Consider the following 22,500-nt stretch of genomic DNA (forward strand, 5'->3'; position numbering starts at 1 on the left):
GACATTGGTGTCACTGTTTGAGAAACATGTGCACATTAGCTGGATTGCACATTTGACTGTTTTACAACTACATACTGCAATTTAGATTCCTGAGTACACAGTGTAGGTTTTAAGTCTGCACCTGTTAGCCTTATACATTTGTCAGTGCATTCACAGCTACATACATCTGAAATTGAAAGGTTAACACAGGACAATGCTGGCAGACAAACAAGTAAAACACATTCTGATGGGCATATGTACTGTTGCTTTTTTTCAGTTATTTTACGTGCCCATTCTAAAGTATGCAGACAAGCAGTGCTAAAGAACTTCATCTCAGTTAATACATTCTGCAGGACATACACATTTCTATTTTTAAGGTACAAGTGAGATGACACACACCAGTGTTTGGGATCACCTTTATTAGTTTTGACTTACAACTCACTCGACTGTGTACAACTCAGAAATCCACAATTACTATTCCTGCATGATCTGCACGGGGGAATGCTTTTCAGTTCTAAGTGTTACAGTAGCCCTGACATGGCACTTTCTTGGCAGGTTCACTCAGACACACTCATACATATTCTAATATTCCTTTCCTGCATATTGTACCTTGTTTGCTACTGACATCTATATTACACAGCAGCTGGAAATACTCCTCTGTAACCATGGCAGCCTGACACAGACATTTATTCCTGACTTTTACAGCACAATTATATATGCAGGCAGTGCTACCATTACCATATTTTTGATTTGTTACTGCTAATATTAGGAGGTATTCTGTACTCACCATAATGCCGATGCAGCTGGGCCAGTTGCTGGGCATGAGCCTCAACATTCTGGGACCTCTCTACTGTAAATGTATGGGGAGACATGACACATTAATCACACCTGCACAGTCACAAGTTGAAATTTTTCCATACTTAGAGATACATAAGACTGCATACTTACAGACAGGTTGAACATCCTGCACTTGGGCTTCTTGGATCCACTGGTTCAAGAGTGCACCCCTCCTCTGCTTTAGGTCATTATGGTGGTGACATACCTGCTCACCAGTCCGGGGTATGCCAGTGGCACTGGTGAGATCATGTGCAAGCTGGTCTCAGGCCTCCGCTTTGTACTGGGAGCCCTGGTACTGGCCCTGCAGCAGCCTGCCATCATATTTTTTTATTAGGAGCCCAACCGTGACCTTGAACTCCTGGATGCCCGAACATTGTGCTCAGAAGTGAACACCTTCACCGACACCAAACATTTTGGTCCTGCTGTGAGCAATCCCAAATGGCTATGGCTCTATTCTCGCCTGTGTGGTTTAAATAGGGCAGTTTTCCAACACTTTTTCTTGATTGACCAGTTTTAATATGCTGAACTATGCTTAGCTCCATGCAAATCCGCATAGCAATGCTTACACCGGATAAGCACAGCGGAAAGCCGGCAAACAATGCTTACACTAGCAAAGCATTGTTTAAATCAATTTTTTTTCATTAAATTTATAAAGTACTTTTTACTTTTATATTTTACATATTCCCACCCCTACTGTGCTATCCATGAGCCATATGATTGACATCTATCATTCAAATTCCTTAAAAGTTTATTAAATAAATTGGGATTTGAACCGAGCATGTTCTACATACAAAATCATGGCAGTACCATGATGCTACAGCCACTTGATTACATTTTGTATCACAGTAGCACTTTTCTATCATTTTCGGGATTTCAGCCAGACTAAGCATAGCTGTGCATGATGGAAAAAAATAATTTTTTGTATTTTTATTGCTTTCCTCTTGCCCTACTGCTTCCATGCATTTAGGACAAAAGTGCATACATTCAGGGGTGTGCACATGAAGGCTGCTGCCTTCTAGGTGTGTTTGTGGTTTTTTTTTGTTTTCAGTGTCTGTGGACACCGAAATGTTAGCTACTTACATTTCAGTGTCTGCAGACACTGTTTTAGTATATAATATTAGAGCCAGGCTCTAATAGTATATACATTGACACTCGTCTGTGTCACAAAGTACCGTACGGCATTTTCTGAGCGAAGTGGGCGTGTTACATGTACAGGCACTGCTGACACACACCTCCTGCACTTGTTCATGATTCGTGTCCATTTAGACTCAACAGCAGCATGCCTTCATGCATATGCAAGGTGCGCTGCTATTCGAAATGGACACAAACCACTCCATGCAAGAATAGTCTTATTCTTGTATGGAGTTTTGTGAATCCTGGGGAGCAGTTCCACATTAATGTTTATTGCTATCACCTGCTATTGATACCTATGTCTATTTTTACACATATATGCATTTTTCATAGCTATGTCATAGTCTTAGCATAGAGAGTCATTTGTCATTCCCAGCTACTTGTGACAGTGTGCGACATACCAGTGCCATCTGAAAATAGCTGCATATTTATGTGGCTATGTAGGAAAGTGAATCAATGTGTTTGAATGTGTGTGTGTGTGTGTGTGTGTGTGTGTGTGTGTGTGTGTGTGTGTGTGTGTGTGTGTGTGTGTGTGTGTGTGTGTGTGTGTGTGTGTGTGTGTGTGTGTGTGTGTGTGTGTGTGTGTGTGTGTGTGTATGTGTATACATATATCCATATTATGAGCAAAGCCAACATATATTTCATTAGTGCAATGGATAGAAATCTTTCTTGCAAATGTTATAATTCACGTGCATAGCACGCATAAACACTTTGTTACATCAGCCCTTTAATTGCTCCAACACTTTGCAGTACAATAGTACAAGACATTTTGGAATACCACATATGCATATGTACATATAAGCCAACATACACTGCATTAGTCCATTGGAAAATATTTCCTTGTTAGTATTACTATTTATTTGCATACTATACATGAACACTGCTTGTTACAGTGCTTGTTTAATATGTACAGTAGAATAAGACATTTTGGAGTCTCAGCTACATGGTCCAGTAGAGAAAACCTAAGGAAAAAGTCTAAAATGTATCCTACTGGTTACTGAGTGTAAAACAAAGATTACAAGCAAGAAAAGGGAGTCTGAGGTATGTTCTTTTGCAGTTTCGGTTGTTGTGAACCTTTATTTAGTCCTTTATCCCACCAAAGATAATTAGGGACAATTCAGACTTAACTTTCTACTGCTTAATATTTTCAGTAGATTCCTACCCTATCTTTCTGAAAAGAATCTTATCAAATTATTAGGCATCATCATTTTAGGAAGTCAGTTCTACTGGCTCACCACCATGTTTCTGTATAACTTTCTAACATACAAACTAATGCCACAAGTTGATCTTACTTAAGCCAGTTACTGCTGTAGCCTTCTTCCTTTGAATGCCCTGCAACCCTTCCTTATAATAATAATCATTAACATAAGTACATTATCCAAGCAAATACACAGGTTAGCATTTCTATTTATGTGACTTGAATATAATGAGTTCATCCATAGCCAGGATGTTCACTTCAGTTAAAATAAAGTCATGCATTTTTAGAAATGATCGAATTAGTGTTGTACCACTTAATGAAAAAAACAGAGTGTGGGAAAATCTATGATTAAATCAGCAACATATTTTCATCTGTAGTTAGTACATTACTGGGTCTATACTATAAAAAGAGCTGCTCTAAAGGTTCCCGAAGTAAAACATCCAGATGCTATGTATGAACCCAACTTCCCTTTATGTTGCAATTCTCAGATTTTTCTCTTAGCATGTTTGTGGTTGAAACCATTATGGGATGTAGCTGGCAAGAGTCAAATGGTGCGCACTTCCTCAGAACACATTTAAACCAGCACGCTGGGCTAGCAGTGTCTAATTCAGCTGTTTTATCTTCAGACATGATACTGTGGGCTGTTATAAGAGGATTACAATGTCATGTTTAGAACCCACTAAATCATCTTTCCACTGGGTAAGTAAATGGTAATGAGATACACTTTATAAGAATGCTGTTCTATAGAAATTCAGAAGTCTTTAATCTTTAAAGTATAGTAGCTGTCTTTTTATGCTTGTTTTGTTTAATACTGAATTTTATATGTAGCTACTGTCTTGATGCTAGTCATAATTTATTTTGTAAAGATTACATATTTTGCTAATTTTATGATGTTTTAGTTTTATTTATCTGCTCATATTTTACTACTTGCAATGAAAGTACATGGTTTACAAGGAAAATTATAAAATGTGTACGTCTAGTTATGTCCACATCCATTTGCCTACTGTATAACTCTGACCAAGTCATTTGACCAGACAGTACTCCCAGCCTGCCACTGAAAAGGGACAGTTATGTCCAGTGGGTTTACCCAGTTAACAAATATATATTATAAAATAAAACGTGTTGGCCTTGTTGGAAAAAAAGAGATCATGATGGCCCCAGGCAGTGATTTATATGCTAGAACAAGGTACCATAGGAAATCAAAAATAAGTTATTTCGTTACATTTACCTGCATTGTGGTTTCTTTAATACAGCATTACATGCACTTAGTTTCAAAGGTGTTCCACCTACAAGACCTAGCTGACAACATGCCTCTTGATGAAGACTGTCTTGTCTTGCTGAAAACCTAGAAAGAGTGTACTATAATATAGGCAGTGAGATAAGTTGAGTCAACCAAGGGGTTACAGCAAGGGGCTATAATGCAAGGAAAACTTTCAAGGGGCTAGCATAACCAATAAAGCAGTAAATAAAAACTGTTTGCTTTTTGCACCAAAATGTGTGTAAAACAAACAAGATTCCTTGCATAAAACGAAATCCTTATAGGTATAATGGTATTCAGACAGATAAAGGGAATGGCTAAGCTGCAGATCATCTAAGGTCTGGAGGCTGTGAAATGGAAATGCAGAGTAAGGATTTTGGTGAATTAAACTGTTTCTGCCTGCTCTAAATCTACACATTTTTGTACTCAAGTTATTAACTTGGAATTCTGTCAAATGAAAGATAATGGAAAACTACCACTGAAAGAAACTCTGTACTAATTAAAGTGCCACATATGTGGTCAGATGAAAGAAGTGGACTTGAATACTGGAATATATTGATTTGCAAACTGCTCTTATGGTGCAGTTATGGTGCAACAGAGATTGGGAGAATTTTCCAATGATAATAAACCTCATTTTTTTCCATTAACAAAGTTTAATTTGAGTACTCGTTCCTTGTACTCCAAAAGCCAAAAAAAACTTATGAGTACCAACAGTAAGGTCTCCTAGCACACCACACCAGGATTATTCAATTTTAGTGAAAAGCAATATCTAGGGGAATGGTCCTGATAACCTACTTTGTTATGTGTTTATACTGTGCTGTTTTTTTCTTCTGGAAATGATGACATTGTTTTGCTCTAATCAAATCAATATTCTATTTAACAAATAACAAAATAAATTAAAATAACCTTGATTTCTGTAAATCCAGTGAGTGGAATATCATCTGATATGAGCATAAGGAATAACCATTTAAGTGCTTGTTCCATCTTCTGAGGGTTATTGGATGTCAGGACCAGATCGGATGCTATCATCTAACAAAGGCTAGGTGAAAGTGTGCCCAGGCCCACTGTTTGTGCAGGGTTTGCTCTGGCCACAGACACTGTGTGGCTAGGAGCTTCTGTTCTGACATAAATACTTGTCTGCAATGGCATTAGAAGCGACCTCGAATAAATATGCTGCTGTAGTAGTCATCCTAATGAGAAATGTATTAAATAAATAAAGCTGATGTCAAAGAGATTAGCATATATGGTTGATCACTGGGTAAGATCAATGAGCTATTACTAGGTTTTCTAAAAATGAACTGGAATAGGCTGGAAACTGACTTATTGATAACCAGGATCTGACTGGATTATGAAACATTTTAAATGAAGCACATGGGATATCCATTTGGTATTGATTAGAAATTGTTATAAACCATACATTCATTTTCTAATGATCTACTTTATTTTTTATCACAAAAGTTAGGACCGCTGACATCAGACACCAAATGACACATGATGTATGTTAACAGCATCTGCGTGCCCACTGACTATTCCGGGTTTCCCAAGTGAAGCCCCATGGTAGATTGATGACTAAATAATGAGATCCTTGGCAGTAAGAATAAGGTCTTTCTTAGTTTTTTTGAAATAAAGTACATTTCTGTGGTTTGAAACACTGGTGCAATATCTTGGAAAAAATCAAACTAAAAAGAATACACTATTAAGTTGCTGTACCTAAATAAATGGAAAAAAATGTTCAACAGCCCAAGTGTTTGAAGTGTTCCATCTAGTGACTGTGCCATTTTCAGAATTTTCCACTCTCATATAGGAGGGGGTTATCATTAATCAAAGTCTCCCTATCTTTGCTGGCAGAGCTGTAACAAGGGAATGTGTCATCTTAGACAAAAGAAGCATTTGGCACCCCTCCTCCTGTCAGCATAATTTGACCTTTTATAAACTGTTATTAAGCAATCACAATTGTGATCACTTACAGACTACTTGTAGACTGGTTGTCTAGGCATTCTGTTTTAGAGGGTAGTTTACAAGGCAGTTTGATCATTAGGCAGTTTATAAGCTGTATGTCAAGTGAGCATGATCATTTAATTCATGGATTATATGCTGCCACTTTTATTTTTAATGTATGGTACTATCTAGTCCTACAAGCTAGTGGCTGGTGCAGGTGTCCCATTTACCCCACCCTTACTATGATACTGCTCACCAATTTACATAGCTTGAATGTCCTGTAGTATTATTTCCTGTCTTACCAGGCCACTATGTAGGTCCGGCCTACAGAATGGTCACCTGTTTCCCTTCACTCTAGTTTTTGTTCTGTTCTGAACTTAAAGCTATGTTTTATACCTTATAATATTTGATTAGGTTGCCATAGCAGTGAGTCTTTAATACAGTTGCAGGCTTAGTTTTGCATTTCTGACTGATCACAGCACATTATTTTTGTGTGTTATAGAGGGGAGGAGGTAAGATTGTCACAGGTAGATTTGTGATAATATTGAACATCCAGTGGGGTATACCAGGACTATATTATTACTGTCAGAAAACAGACTTTTTCTAGACTTATTCTATTTTAGATAGCAGGATGCTTTGTAGATTTGGAGTATATGTGGTCTCTGGTTATTTAGCAACACAGCTACATTATGCGAAGTGCCACAGCTTTTATGTTTAAGATTCTTGAATGCCTACATCAGTCCACTTTTAGTGCACCTATACTGTATTCTAATCATGCAACATGCCCTGAACAAAGGATTGCACATCAAGCATTGAAGCTTTTGTTAGGTGGAGCACTGTCAGTGCAGATTGCTTAACACAATCTGTGGTGAGAGACCTGGGCACTCAGGTTGATAACAGCCTCACATTTGACCATCATGTAGTGGCAGTGGTCAGAAAAGTTGTACTTGGTTCATCTCATAAGTAAAGGGATTGCATCCAGAAAAAAGGAGGTTATTACCATTCTATACTCCTCCCTCATTAGAGCAATAATTGAATGTAACACCAGGTTTGGGATGCACTTCTCCAAACATCTTCATCAACTGGAAAGGCCACTGAAATACCTCACAAAGAGAATCCATGGGCTCCAACACCTGTCCTATGCAGACAGGCTCAAATCACTATCACTCTATTTGGTATCATATAGATTGCTCAGGGGTGATCTGTATCTCACCTACAAGGTAATCTCAGACCCTGCCCTACTAGAGATGCTCTGTATCTAACTCCTCACGCACTACCCACTCAAAATGGCTGAATCTAATATGCAACATCAACAAAACCTGCTGGAGAGACAGGTTTGTCTCCCGGAGGCTGCCTCATCTCTGGAACAGACTTCCCATACATGTGAAACAGAGTACCTCACTGACCCTCTTCAAGTGCAGTCTTGATGAGTGGATGTAAAACCACTTTTTGTCCCAGGGGTTCCACCTGTGTCCCTCTCTGACAGGGGCGACAGGTGCTGACTGAGGTTTCTTTTTGGGGATAAACTCTTAGCTAGGCTTCTAAGGGCCCCAAAGTCATTAGCCTAGTAACCTCCTATGATCCTATGTTCCTGTGGCAGATCGTGAATCTTCTGCTAACTGTTAGATGAAGGGGTTGCTACAGTGAGCCGATGCTGTATGTGTAGCACTGTCTCAGCAGGTGGCTTATGTTCCTGTGGCAGATTGTGAATCTGCTGCTAACCATTAGCTGAAGAGGTTGCTACACTGAGTCGATGCTTTAAACATCTTCAGGAACTGTACACAACTTTAGTAGCTGTAGAACCTTATTTTCATCTCTACAGATAATATATTGTCACCTATACTGAAAGAAACATTTTTTCTTCAGGCAATGTAGAACAAGATGTAAGACTCATATAAACACCAAAATAATTCTGCTATATCAAATAGATTTCATGCTATGGAACTATGACTTCTAATAGAATTAACAGCCTTGGAACCTTAAAAACTATGCATAGTTTAGACTACAGCAAATAAAATATTACTAAATAATCACATCTTCATTATTGCCAGTATCAAATTTATTTTTAAAGTAAAGGTAAGCATTTACATGTAAACTTACTTGTAGATCTGCTATAAATGGTAATATTTTGTGCCAAGTCTGACAAATATTTTGGCAAGGAAGAGAGATCAGTTCTTACTGAAACTTATTACTACCTATTAAGATATAAAGTTGGGCTCAACGCATGATTACTCACCTTTGTGAGGAATCATTTTTACAGAAGCAGAATTCATACAGTATGTTATTTTTTATTTATGGTGTTATCTGAGCTTTCTTGACCTTTGAGTAAGCTGCACGTTTAGGCAAAGCTCACTGGAAACGTGCATCGTCCTTTCCGGTGTTAGTGACAAGGCAGTAGACAGAAAGAAAAACTCTGAAACACTTAGTTGTCTCATACTTCACACAATTTCAGATACGTTAATCATTTTATGTATTTTGAAACTCCCTTACACATTGCACAAGACTTTACAGGAAGTGGGAGTATTTAGATGCAAAGAACTGAACTGCAGGTGATCTCAAAAGAGGAAATAAAGCTGCCATTGTTTACAAAAAAATGGGATTTAGATTTGAGCTGATTATGGGATTGTGGGGGGGCATGTAGATCGGCACATGATGCTTAAGTAGGTGCCAATCAGCCTATCATATAAGGACTACAGTGCAGTTCTGAAAGCTGACCACACCCAAAGATTTGGGCCTGCAGTCCTGCAGTTTTACACCAGGCATAAGTGCATTACCTGGATTCATACCTAGCATAAGGCATGTCATGGAAAATCATGGCTTAAGAAGCTGAACTCTACAAACAAATATCACCAGTCTGGAAGTGTATATAGAGTAAATTTACAACTATGCAATGGCAGTGGTCTGTGACCTTTAAATCATACTTACACCTGCAGAGTGCTTATTCCATTTTGGTGCCACATGCTAAAAAAATGGTGTATGGATACTTTTTCTGAGAGCTGCACTCCTCCACCTCTCAATTGTTAAGATCTCTCTAAACCATCTCTTCATCATTAATAGTAATCAGAACTCCCATATTCTCACTAGCTTTGTAGAAATTTGCACTCCTAACTCACCCAAAACTATTCCACTCATGATAGGATTCAATTGCCTACATTTAATCCCATCCTTGTAGCATCAGAGTTTCTTGTCTATTATCTTACTCATATCAGTGTTGACTTCAGCCCTTGCTCACTGTATCTCCAAATCAAGGAAGGCAATGACTGGAGTTGCATTCTGTCTCCCAAAACTATCCCATTAATGATCAGCGTCAGTGTACTCAGCCTGGTAATAGTTGCACCTCCGACTTATCAAAAATAACTTTATATCCATCTCCAAAATGGGGTGATAATTTGCCATTCTTAAACCACCAGTTTACTTCTCTATGCCAACTTGTAGGCCAATCATCAAACTCTTCTCTACCAAATGGTGAGCATGATATTGGCCTTTATTTTCAAATGGTAGAACCAAAGCCTTCCAAAATGGTAGAAGAGCAACATTCGAAATTGGTAGAATATTGATCAGTATTCTCCAAAGCTGGCTATGCTACTTGCAGGTCAGTTGTATACCTGCCTGTCCACTGACTCAGATAAACTGCAGTTCAACTACAGGCCACCATGTTCAGGAGACCTGTACCATGCTCTTGGCTTTCAATAGTATGCTGCACAAATGTTAATGAGGCATGTGTCCATGTAATTTGGAATAACAAGTTACTAATAGAAAACTTGGAGGGGTGGTTGTATTACTGTCCCACAATGACAATGTTCCACTACTGTGTTGCATAGCAGACTGTACCTTGTCCATCATGCAGATTTTCTAAAAAAAAAAAAAAAAAAAAAAAGTTTGTCATGTAAAACTGTACCATTTCATGTTTTTTTCTAATGGTCTGAAGTTGAGAATGTGTAAACACAACAGTAATGGTTCTTATCCAGTTACATAATTACTTCTCATATGGTGAAAGGTTTAGTTTCAGCAGAAATATTTATGTCTGGCAAACTGAGGTCCACGTTTGACTAGCTTTTACTAGATTTGGGAATAAAAATTGAGAGAAAAAGCTGACTTGGAAAAAAGAAAGATCAATAAGCATATAAAATAGAAAAGGTTAGCATCTGGAGAAAACATTTATGTTAGAATATATATTTATTGCATAAATGGATTTCTGGCATAACTGATAGGAATTTGGGACCTATGTTTTATATTGTGGCCCTGGCCATAGTGCATTTATGAGGAAGCATTCTGATAAAATCAGAGCAAGATTCACAAAGACTGAACCAGGCTGTGAACCTGAAAAAGAGACAGCCCATTCACTAGACAATGCAGTGGTTTCCCACATGTTCATTACCAGAGACAACTGAGAAATTTGTGTCAGCTGTGGCTTAGAAGCCTCTACCTGCACTTGCGTTAACCAAACACGCTGAAGAATTCTTACCTGCTCTTACCGTGAGAGATGATGGTCATTCTTCAAAATCTTCAGATTTCCTTTTGCTACCCCATCTAGATATTTTCTATTTGAAAGGCATCACCTTACTCATCTGAAATACTCTGTTAGTAATAATTTATTTTTTCCCATGAAAAGAGCAAGAATGCATCCTTGTTACTCCAAATGTCAGACAAAGAGAGTGAAACTATCAGAAAAAATCGTAATCTAATGTTTGATTGCTGGTATATGTTGTACAGTAAAAATCCGTAACAGTTAAAATTTTCAAAAATGTATGCCATTGAATATTTCACAGTACTAACAATATATGGAAAATTCTTAGCATAAGAAAGAGGACGTTTACTATCTTGGTTATTAATATGACATATATAATGTCTGTAAGGGTGCCCAGTAAAGGCTTAGACAGCTCAAATGTTTGACCAGCCTCCATAATGCCTTTACTGCTGGGATGATCATGTGAAATAAGAAGGGTGGGGCTGAGGGAGCAGCTGCCTCAGGAACCAACTTATAGATGAAGCTGAACAGGTGGACAGTCTGCATGATGTCATTACAGGCTCATCTTGTGATCACTGTAATTGCAGCTTGTAAGCTCTTAAACTGTTCTTTTATTTTAAAGGTAGCAAATGAGTCATTAGGATACTACCTAATAATTCATTGCTGCCTATAGAAATGTAGGTTTATAAGCCATCATTAATTTGGAATTGCTCACTGATAGTCGGGGGGGGGGGGTTACATGGGAGCATCGCTTGGTGTGCCAAACTCTGCAGCCGCAGGTCTAGTGCTAATTGTGTTACATTAAGTAGGTAATGGTCACCATGTATAAATGTCAGCTACAAACTGAGATAGATTTTACATGCATCCTAGTAATAACAAAGAATGTAAAAAAAAGCAGACACTGTGTGTAACACATTGCTTCTGTTAGCTCACCAACTATCTACTCCATCCCTTTCTCCACAAATGTGTCCATCGCTACCATTTTCCTTGACATCTTCAAGAATTATATCCTCATACCTCCCAACCTCTTAGCCCAAGAAATCTGAACAAAGCCAAAAGTAATAAGAGACAAAGGCTCAAAATCATGGATAGATTTTAAATATTTCTCTTATAAACTTAGAAAGTTACTAGAACAGCAGGTTTTGCAATAACATGGATTTTCTGAAGGAGATGCCCACTTTTCAAACTCCATAGGTAAACTATGGAATGTCTTACCAACTAACCCTACCCACTTAACATCCCTAACAATATTTAAACCAGCCTTAAAAAGTTATCTTCTTAGTGAATGGATCTGCCCTTGCTATACCCCCGGCTGATAACTAACTATTATTTCACCACAAGCATCTCTACAATTCCTACATTAACATTGTTGTAAATACGAAACTTGCTTTAATGCCTCCATATAGCACAGAAGAAGCTAGGTGATATCTGCTAATATTCCTCTCAACTGTACAGATTTTTGCAGAATATCCAGGTTTTTGCCTTATATTTTTGGTCCGTTTTTCATAAAATTGTGGCTTTCTGGCAAATTAGTGGCAAATCATTGAAGACTGAAATTGGAAAATAATGACAGACATTTGAGTTTTAGACTTCATACCCTTCAGAAAATTCATGCTAATGCAAAACCTACTATTGCAAATCATTGAAGACTGAAATTGGAAAATAATGACAGACATTTGAGTTTTAGACTTCATACCCTTCAGAAAATTCATGCTAATGCAAAACCTACTATTCTATCAACTTTCTAAGTTTGCAAGAGAAATATTTAAAAAATGTCCCTGTTTGTACCACTTTTTATGGCTTTGTCCAGATTTCTTACTCTAAGAGGTTGAGCGGTACTACTATTATGATATAGAACCTCCTTCTATGAGTCTTATTCTAAACATTTATATATTGCCACGAAAGGCCTACTGTTGATATAACATTAGATTGATATTATCATGTACATTACTGGTGCTTAGCCTTTAGGATTATTACAGGGTACATCTATGTAATAGCTTAGAATATTACTACCTAACATTTCTTGACTTGTATTTTAAATTTTGTTATTGTGCCATATTTGTATACACTTGTGTTCCTTATTTTGTATTTTTGCATTTTTATTGTAACTGGAACTTTTCTACCCGGGCCTCCGCTGAAAAAGGACATGTGTCCAGTCGGACTTTCCCAGTAAACAAATGTAAAATAAAAATAAATAACATAAAATATGAAGTCTAAACTGAAGTGTCTGTCATAATTTAATGACTTCAGTCCTCAGTGATTTGCCAGAAAACCACTAATTATATGAAAAGTAGATCAAAAATATAATGCAAAAGAAAAATAGCCGTTTTGCAAAATTCTGGGCAGTTGAGAGGTATGCCCTCACTCTCTTTTTTGCTACTGAATCCTCTTATCCAGGCTCAAACATATGTTCAGTGGTCTAGATTCTTCTCTAATCTGTCATTTTAAATGTTCCCTGAAATGTCCACCCAGTTCCCTGATAGAATTTTCCAGTTGACTGAAGTCTGTGGCCAGAAATAGAGATAGCGAGGAACATTTTCATAGGGTATTCATTAGAGCACATGCATTAAGTATGATGCAAAGCAGTGGTCCTTCTAGCCACAGAAGCCCCAAATACTGAGTAATAGTAATACTATGTGATCAACAGACAGTGCAGACAGGCCTATGCACATGAGGGAGGATACCATGTGTACCAATGCAGGCAGTACACAACTACACTGGATTGTAGTGCAAGAGCTTCTCCTAATATACACCATTTACTATACAGTAGACCACCCCTTACTGTTAAGCACATAACATTCACTGCAGACCTCATGCTAGAATAATACATTATAGTGTCTCACTCCATATTCTTTTTCCTTTTCTTTTGCTTATTCAGGCATTTCAGTTTTGTAAATCTAATACTCTGTAATCTAGAACTAGCAGTCATCGACATTTCGTTTCATCTATGGCATTTTGCTTCCATTTCTATTACTTTGTTTTAGTTCTGATGTCTTGTAACAAGCATAAAGACACAGATACTGCAGACCACTTCTGTGAGAGGTAATTATAGTACAACAGTGCAAACTGGAATGGTGAAATGATGTATCAGATATAATAAGAAGAGGTATGCTGAACTGGATTAGGGTGAAAGAGGCGTTCCATCCATCTTGTATTATGTTACTTCAGTGTAAATGTACTGTGTGGTTACATAACTGCAAATAAGTTGATGACTTGGTTATTATCACAGCTACACCTGCAGGACTAATTTCCTCTTCCCTTTTTTTTGTGCAGAAGAGTCACTGCTGATGCACGGTCAGTATTAAGCAATTTCTGCTTCATTGCACACTTCACAGTTCATGGCCAGAGTGGACAAATTTAGTATAATATACAATTATGCTTGGCGAGGAAATACGTTTCATGAATGCACACTAGAGACAAAGGCTCAGCTACCACAGCTTTCCCTGTAAACTACTTGTGTGATGATAAATAAGTGGTCACTTAGCCCCTGCACCTAACTTTCAAACTATTAACGTTCAGCATAACCAAATAGCTACCAAAAACTGACCACCCTGGGGTGTGTCAGGTCTTACAATCCTTAATATGGCAGAAATATGACTATTCATAATCAGCAGCTCTAGTCATTGGCTGTTTGTGATTTTAAACAAAGACATCTGCAAGAAGGACTTTTATAGGAAATTATCTAAATGTTCTGTGTGCTGGAATGACCACAGTGAATTTATTATAGTTGTGAAACTAGTCAGGATATTCAGATTACATGTATCTAGAATCCTAATGCACTTAGAGCCCTGAGGAGCAATTTTAGAAGCAAATGACTACTTTTATTATTTTTACTTTGTTAACTACTCCTTCCCAAATGAACACTATGTGATGGGTTGAGTTGCCCGCTAAAGTATTTTTTCATCATTGGTGTTGCAGAAACACACTAGATCATGACAGCACAGGTGAGCTGCATCTGCTTTACTTGAGTTGTTGTTTGTCTTTCGGCTTTTTCCCAGTAAGGGGTTGCCACAGCGGAACTCCGGTCCGCTAATGATTGACAGTAGACTTTTTACGAAATGCTGAGGCGCCAGCTCGATGTCCAACCTTCAACAAAGGAACGCCCATTTACACACGCATGTCTTTCGAACGCTACCCAACCGTGGGGAGGACATGCAGACTCTACACAGAAGGCACTCCCAAGCCAAGCTGAGAATCGAACGGGAGAACCTCTTGCTGTGAGGTAACAACACTACTGCCGTACCACCACGACTTGTTTACCAATATCAAGGTATTATACCATTTGCTGTAGGACATGCATTTGGCATAACAAAACTTTAGAGGATATATAAAGTCAGTGATAAAGTTCCTATAGTAGTTCTGATTTTTTAAACTTGTGTGTGTGAGAGTGTGTGTGTGTGTGTGTGTGTGTGTGTGTGTGTGTGTGTGTGTGTGTGTGTGTGTGTGTGTGTGTGTGTGTGTGTTTTGGGGGATACCCCATATGATAACAAATAATGGCCTCAAAGTCACATTAACCAGTGGCTTGCTTGTTGTAAATGTATACTACTGTTTCTTAATCCTCACACTTAATGGCAGATAATGAAGGCACCACCAACAAAACAATGTATTTATGTATGCTGTATTGCTCCCTACCTGACATTACTCTAGACCCCTCATTCTAAGGTGTAGTCACCTAATGACACTAATAAGATGTGACTTGTTTGATCAAGTTGTTTCTCAGTGAAATACAATCCAATGAATCCAGTATATTTAATGGGTAACTATCTGCACATTTTTACATGAGGGGGAAACCTTCCCCACAACTATAGAGGTGCTTTGCCCCTACATTTCTTAACTAATTTAACTAACTCCAAGGCTGCAGAACCTTGAGGTACTTATCAGATGTAGTATCAGCTCACCTAAGCAAACACATGCCCATTAATGGTGACAGTATCAAAAATAATCACTGCATTTTCTTCACAGGAATGAAATTAACTTTTCTATTGGTACAGTGATAGCAGGCAGGAAGTAAGGTTAAGAATGGGGAGGGGGACTGGAGCTCTATAAGTCAACAAATGAGGGTTCCTGCATTTTCACTGTAAGTATGTTATGGCTGAATGTCTTTTTGTTAAGTATCAATGTCCCCTTTCTTAATCATCCTTTTCATCATAATTACTTGCAAATTGCTTAATCCTGTACCAAGTCTGCAAATCTTTGAATGGAATGGCATCCTTTCCTTCCCCTCTACCTTCTGATTTAACTGCTGCGTTTACTGAGTCTATCCTGTTGCTTTGTTAGTTTGCATACGTTTTCTGAGGGTCATCCTTTTTCTCTTTAATAGAAGCATAGTGTATTTTTCTCCTTGATTTGTGTATTTGTTTTACACAAAGATCTGTTGCCCCTGGGATGGAAGTTCTAATTATTCCAACTGTTCTTCCACTACATTCTGTTGTTTGACTACTTAAGCATTCATTCATTTTCTCTAACTTATGTGTAAAATTGAAAACACAACTAGCTGAGTTTGTATTCATTTCTATAAAACTGTGATGGTCTAACGTACATCATCGCTGCACATGAATAATGGCTTTAACTATGAAAAACTACTAGTAAAAGAAAACAAGCTTGTTTATCATCCACTTTTTATGCATTTTTAAAACAAAACAAGGATGAAAAAAGTACAAGAGAATGTTCTCGAGGAAGATAGTGAATCATAATACAAAAATATAGAGGTGACCATTGCCATAGTGTAGAGGGATAAAGCCCTTACTGGGTATGATTGGTGGCTCAGATGTCAGAATGTTACATAACTCATAAGAAGTAGTAGCACAATGTTGCGAGTCCACAGATAGGATTTATTAATACAAAAATACACAAATAGTTAAGCGCTTTCATCAAACAGTATGACTTCATCAGAACAGTTAAAATATGAACTTTCAGGCTTAAATACCCCACCGTTTGAATTCATTGGTCTAGGAATTAGCAAATCATATTTCAAACATGCCAAATCTCATGAATAATGAAACAAATAATTAAATAAGTCCAACATTAAACATGTGTACCATTACGATATACATATAAAAGTAGCACATTTATATATATATATATATATATATATATATATATATTTTTTTTCATATTTTTATATAAAAATTATAATGCAAAAGTGCAGAAATATAAACTGTTAACATTTTAAAAAAGACTTTCTTACATATTAAAAATTACTTCACTGACTGAACAGCCAGTGTATTCTACTAAATCTGCCTTCTCTTTCAAAACAGGCATAATTGAAAGATGTTCATTAATGCCCAGGGGTTGGTCAGCAGCTAGTCGGAGTTGCCACATCAATTCCTTCTTGTGCAACTTATTTTGCCAATCACCCCCCCTCACAACAACTGTGACAAAATCCAAAATATCAAACTTAAAACCACTAAAATTTCTACACAAACCACTATGTTTGTATAATGCATTAGTATTTTTTCCAGATTTGATATCATATAAATGCTCCTATATCCTGTTCTTCAACATCCTTTCCGTCTTTCCGACGTAGAATGAAGAACAGGAAGTACATTTAGCAAGATATACCAGTTTACTGGAACAACAGTTCCCATTTTTCAAATAAATATGACACTTGTTAAGATTATTAATAATGATGTCACGTTCAAGCATTATATAGGAACAATAATGACATCTACCACAAGGCTTACTACCATATGAGTTTCTCTGTTTTTCATTGGAGTTTCTGGAAACCTCCACCAAGGATTTTATGTTACTACCTACTTTGGTGGAGAAAATAGGTTTATCACCAAGAACCCGGATTATTTCCGGATTGGTTCTAAAAATATTCCAATTCTTTGACAAAGTTGTTTTAACTTGAGAATAAAGGGGACTAAACTGCACTATACATGCCTGTTGAAAATTGTGTCATTGTGTCATATTTATTTGAAAAATGGGATGTTGAAGAACAGGATATAGGAGCATTTATATGATATCAAATCTGGAAAAAATACTAATGCATTATACAAACATAGTGGTTTGTGTAGAAATTTTAGTGGTTTTAAGTTTGGTATTTTGGATTTTGTCACAGTGGATGTGAGGGGGGGTGAGTGGCAAAATAAGTTGCACAAGAAGGAATTGATGTGGCAACTCTGACTAGCTGCTGACCAACCCCCGGGCATTAATGAACATCTTTCAATTATGCCCGTTTTGAAAGAGAAGGCAGATTTAGTATAATACACTGGCTGTTCAGTCAGTGAAGTAATTTTTAATATGTAAGAAAGTCTTTTTTAAAATGTTAACAGTTTATATTTCTGCACTTTTGCATTATAATTTTTATATAAAAATATAAAAAAATATATATATATATATATATATATATATATATATATATATATATATATATATATATAAAAATGTGCTACTTTTATATGTATATTGTAATGGTACACATGTTTAATGTTGAACTTATTTAATTATTTGTTTGAGATTTGGCATGTTTGAAATATGATTTGCTAATTCCTAGACCAATGAATTCAAACTGTGGGGTATTTAAGCCTGAAAGTTCATATTTTAACTGTTCTGATGAAGTCATACTGTTTGATGAAAGCGCTTAACTATTTGTGTATTTTTGTATTATTAAATCCTATCTGTGGACTCGCAACGTTGTGCTACTACTTCTTACTGCTTATACTTCAGCACTTCAACACCATTTGGTTGGACTATGTTACATAACTCAACCTGATGTGTAAGTCTGATTACAAATTACACTTTAATATGCTTGGATAACAATGGTAAAACAGGTCTGGGCCAGAGTTCTGCCCTGTAACCCTAGTCCATACAGGGGCATCTTAGATTTATGTTTAAATCTCAAAAGGTCTTAGTTTTGTACTGCTGTTTTTATCTGGCTCCTTCATCCTAGACTTGTTTGGCAATAAATGCTTTCGCTAAGAACAAGGGTACAAATTACCCAACTCTGGAACTCATTGGCACACATGCTGCTCAGTCATAACAAGGTGATGCTTATGTGGAGGGATAATGTCTAGTACTGCAGAACATTAACCTTAGTCATGTGGAGAGCTAGCTAGTACCAGGGAACATTAACTTTACTCATGTGGAGGGTTAATGTCTAGCACTGGGGAACATTAACTTTAGGCATGTGGTGAGTTACCTAGTACTGGGAAACATTAACTACTTATATGGAGGGTTAATGTCTAGTACTGGAGAACATTAGCTTTAGTCATGTGGAGGGCTAATGTCTAGTATCGGGGAACATTAACTTTATTCATGTGGAGGGTTAATGTTTAGTACTGGGGAACATTAACTTTAGTAATGTGGAGGGTTAATGTCTAGTACTGCAGAACATTAACTTTAGTCATGTGGAGAGCTAGCTAGTACCGGGGAACATTCATTTTACTCATGTGGAGGGTTAATGTCTAGCACTGGGGAACATTAACTTTAGTCATGTGGTGAGTTACCTAGTACTGGGGAACATTAACGTTACTTATATGGAGGGTTAATGTCTAGTACTGGGAAACATTAACTTTAGTCATGTGGAGGGTTAATATCTAGTACTGGGAACAATAACTTTAGTCATGTGGGAGTTAATGCCTAGTACTGGGGATGTTAACTTTAGTTATGTGGAGAGTTACCTAGTACTGGGAACATTAACTTTAGTCATGTGGAGGCTTAACTTCTAGTACTGGGGAACATTAACTTCAGTCATGTGGAAGGTTAATGTCTAGTACTGGGGAAAATCAACTTTAGTCATGTGTACTATGAGCACCAGTAAATGACAACATCCTCCTGTAGCCTGGATTTCATGGTTTCTCACGAGAAAATTTGTAATGGTATAATGAGGGAGCATGAGAACTGTGGTGGTGGTGCTGCGGTAGCGTTGTTGCCTCATAGCAAGACGTTGACCCGTTCGATTCTCAGTTAGAGCGTCTTCTGTGTGGAGGCATACGTGAATGGGGCGTGCCTTCGTTGAAGGTTGTGCGTCAGGGCTGGTAACCTAGTACGTAAAAATACACTACCAATCATTAGCGGACCGGAGTTCCGCTGTGGCAACCCCTAACCGGGAAAAGCCGAAAGACACAAACAAATAATGAGGGAGCATGAATCTGTGTACAAGCTATTCATTATTACACTGAGAGCAAAATTTAAACCAAATTTGTGCTGCATATTATTCAAAATATGAATGCCTCCTCTAGAGTCATACTGCTATTATTTTAATCTTCCTTCTCCTACTGATATTTTGTTTTTGTGGATGCTTTCAGGTGAGAAGAAACGTCAACTCCCTTTCATACTTGTGTGCTTCATAGGTAGTTCCTATATTTGCAGTTCATGGGATCACCTGGCCCAAATTCTCAATTACTTGCAAGCTCTATCCCATTAAGTGACTTACACTACATCACACAGAAGGCAAAGGAGGACTAAAGGAATAAAACCCCATGTCATAGGTACAACAGTTCACAGGTTTAATCCTCTAAGCCACCTGCTAGATTGTTATTTTTGATTTGAATAAAATGTAGAACATCTTCAAGTATACCTGTTTGAATTCCACATGTATTGTATTTTTTGTTTTATGGAGTGAGTGAATTTGCAATGTAAGTAAGAGACGACTGCATCCAAAGTGGATATGTTTGAAGCTATCAGATTGGATTATTCTGAAATACAGTGCCTATTCTGAATTTTATTTAAAACAACAATGAGATCTAAATTATAAGTCAAATATTAATACTACAGTTATACCCCTCTGCAAAAAAATAGTAAAATAGTAGTGAACATTAACATAATTTTAATATTTGTATTACACTTCCACCTCACTGCAAAAAAAAAAAAACAATGGAGTTGATGTTTTCATTTGTTTGCAATATAATCTATTTCTTTTTTGTGCCAAATTTCACTTATTGTAGAGATCTTAGTACTGGAAAATAAAATGCAGAGAACATACCAGTTATTTCAAATTTAGCCTAAAAGTGTTTTAGACTTTTTCTCTACATTAGAATTTGTTGTTTTACACAGTTTGACCTGAAATGTGCATTTCACAACCACTGCAGTGAAAATTCTGAGTTTAATTTCACTTTGTATCATTCCTTTATATCACATCTCAGCTTTTAGCTAGATTTTCATAGTTCATTTTAATGCTGTATTGTAGTCCATAAACCTAAATCTCCTTATTCAAAGGTGTTGTTCTTTTAAAACCTCTGTAACACTTAGATTTCCATCATTACATATTCATAGAAATGGGCTTCCACTTAAATGACACGCAGCCTGTTCTGATGGTACTGGGCTTGTTAGCTTTGGGTGAAGTCATCTGTTATGTATCCAGATTTTCAATGTATTAGCATTCTTCTTTCAGTGTGTCTGAGGTTTTACTGTCAGCACTGAAGACATTCAAAAATATTTACAGATAGCTAATTTCATAGTGCAAGACAGACCAGAACAGAAACATGCTGTGTTGAAATGACATAAAACATGAGCAACAATTATGTATCTCCTACTTTGTTTTGTTGTTTCTTAAATTATATGCAGACCTTCACAAACTTGATTTCTTTGATCTGCAGGTCGATATATTATGTTTCATATATTGATGTTTTGTTTTCTTTTAATTTACAGATAATTTGCTTTGTACTTCACAAAATGAGTTTGTCTGCATACAGCCATTAATTTTTACAGCTGTAAATAAGATTTTAAAATGGGCAACAAGAATTCATCTACGAAGAGTTTACATAAGACCAAGAGAGCTCCTTTGGCCCAAAATGGAAAACCTGAGTCAATCAGTACCTCGAAACTAAATGAGGGACATGTTGAAAGCAGAGTAGTAGACTCTGAAATTGAGGAAATTGTGGACGAAGGATTAGATCTTAATAAAACATTTTACAAATTTGTAATTCTGCATGCTGAAAGTGATGTAGAAGAGGCAGTTAGAGTGCGGAACCTCCTGGAAATCAAATTTAACCTGAAGCCAGGTATAGTACTTGCTGAACTGCCCTCTGGTAGACATCTGTTTGACAATTTAAGTGATGCTCTGAATGGGTCAGCCTGGACAGTCATCCTTCTAACCACAAATTTTCTTAAGGAAACTTTATGTGAATACCAGTCTTATATCACACTGATAGACTCCATTACCAACCAGCACAAAAGCTATTCAGTCATACCTATAAGGCCTAGTAGAAATCCACTCCCAAGGGAAAGGACACCATTTGCCCTGCAAGTCATTAATGCTCTAGAGGAAAGAAGCCCTGCATTTGATAAGCAGGTGAAGAAAACTTTTCAGGAGTCCTTCTACATAAAGCAAAAAGAACTCTGGCTGACAAAAAGAACAAATCTTTATCAGAACACAAGCAATTCATAATGGACTTTTGTCACAGGACATTTATTCATGCCAGTCTGTTTAACAACATACTGTTAATTAAAGGTGCCTAGTGCATACTTAATGAACTGTAGTTTGGATAATGGTATTCCATGCGTGACATGATGGTAAATGCAGATAAGTGTCATAGAGCAGGGCATAGAGCTGAACTCTATCTGCCACATATTTTACTTCAGCTCAGGACAGCACTGCATTACTAAGTTACATGCCGAGATTAGACCCTCCCCACCTTCCACTAGGACATAGTTCATTAGCCTGGTTTAAAAATGGTGTCAGGGACACTGCATGGTATTATTTGATACCTGGGTTACAGAAAACTGAAAGCACAGTAATTAGGTACT

General features: G+C 37.2%; 1 protein-coding gene and 1 long non-coding RNA gene across 2 annotated transcripts in view; one reads left to right on the forward strand and one right to left on the reverse strand.

Moving 5' to 3' along the window:
• Nucleotides 1–22,500, reverse strand: part of LOC122791382 — a 679,387-nt gene that overhangs the window by 333,613 nt on the left and 323,274 nt on the right. The gene's annotated exons all lie outside the window — the stretch shown is intronic.
• Nucleotides 3,689–22,500, forward strand: part of TICAM2 (toll like receptor adaptor molecule 2) — a 19,139-nt gene continuing 327 nt past the window's right edge. The window contains exons 1-2 of the mRNA XM_044059108.1: nt 3,689–3,844; nt 21,403–22,500. The exon at nt 21,403–22,500 is cut by the window's right edge and continues 327 nt beyond it. Coding sequence (XP_043915043.1) covers nt 21,482–22,141 — 660 coding nt within the window. The 5' untranslated portion in view covers nt 3,689–3,844; nt 21,403–21,481 and the 3' untranslated portion in view covers nt 22,142–22,500. The remainder of the gene's footprint in view (nt 3,845–21,402) is intronic.

This window comes from Protopterus annectens, chromosome 17.part0 (genome assembly GCF_019279795.1).
Source record: "Protopterus annectens isolate FY-2018-M chromosome 17.part0, PAN1.0, whole genome shotgun sequence".
NCBI lineage: Eukaryota > Metazoa > Chordata > Ceratodontiformes > Protopteridae > Protopterus > Protopterus annectens.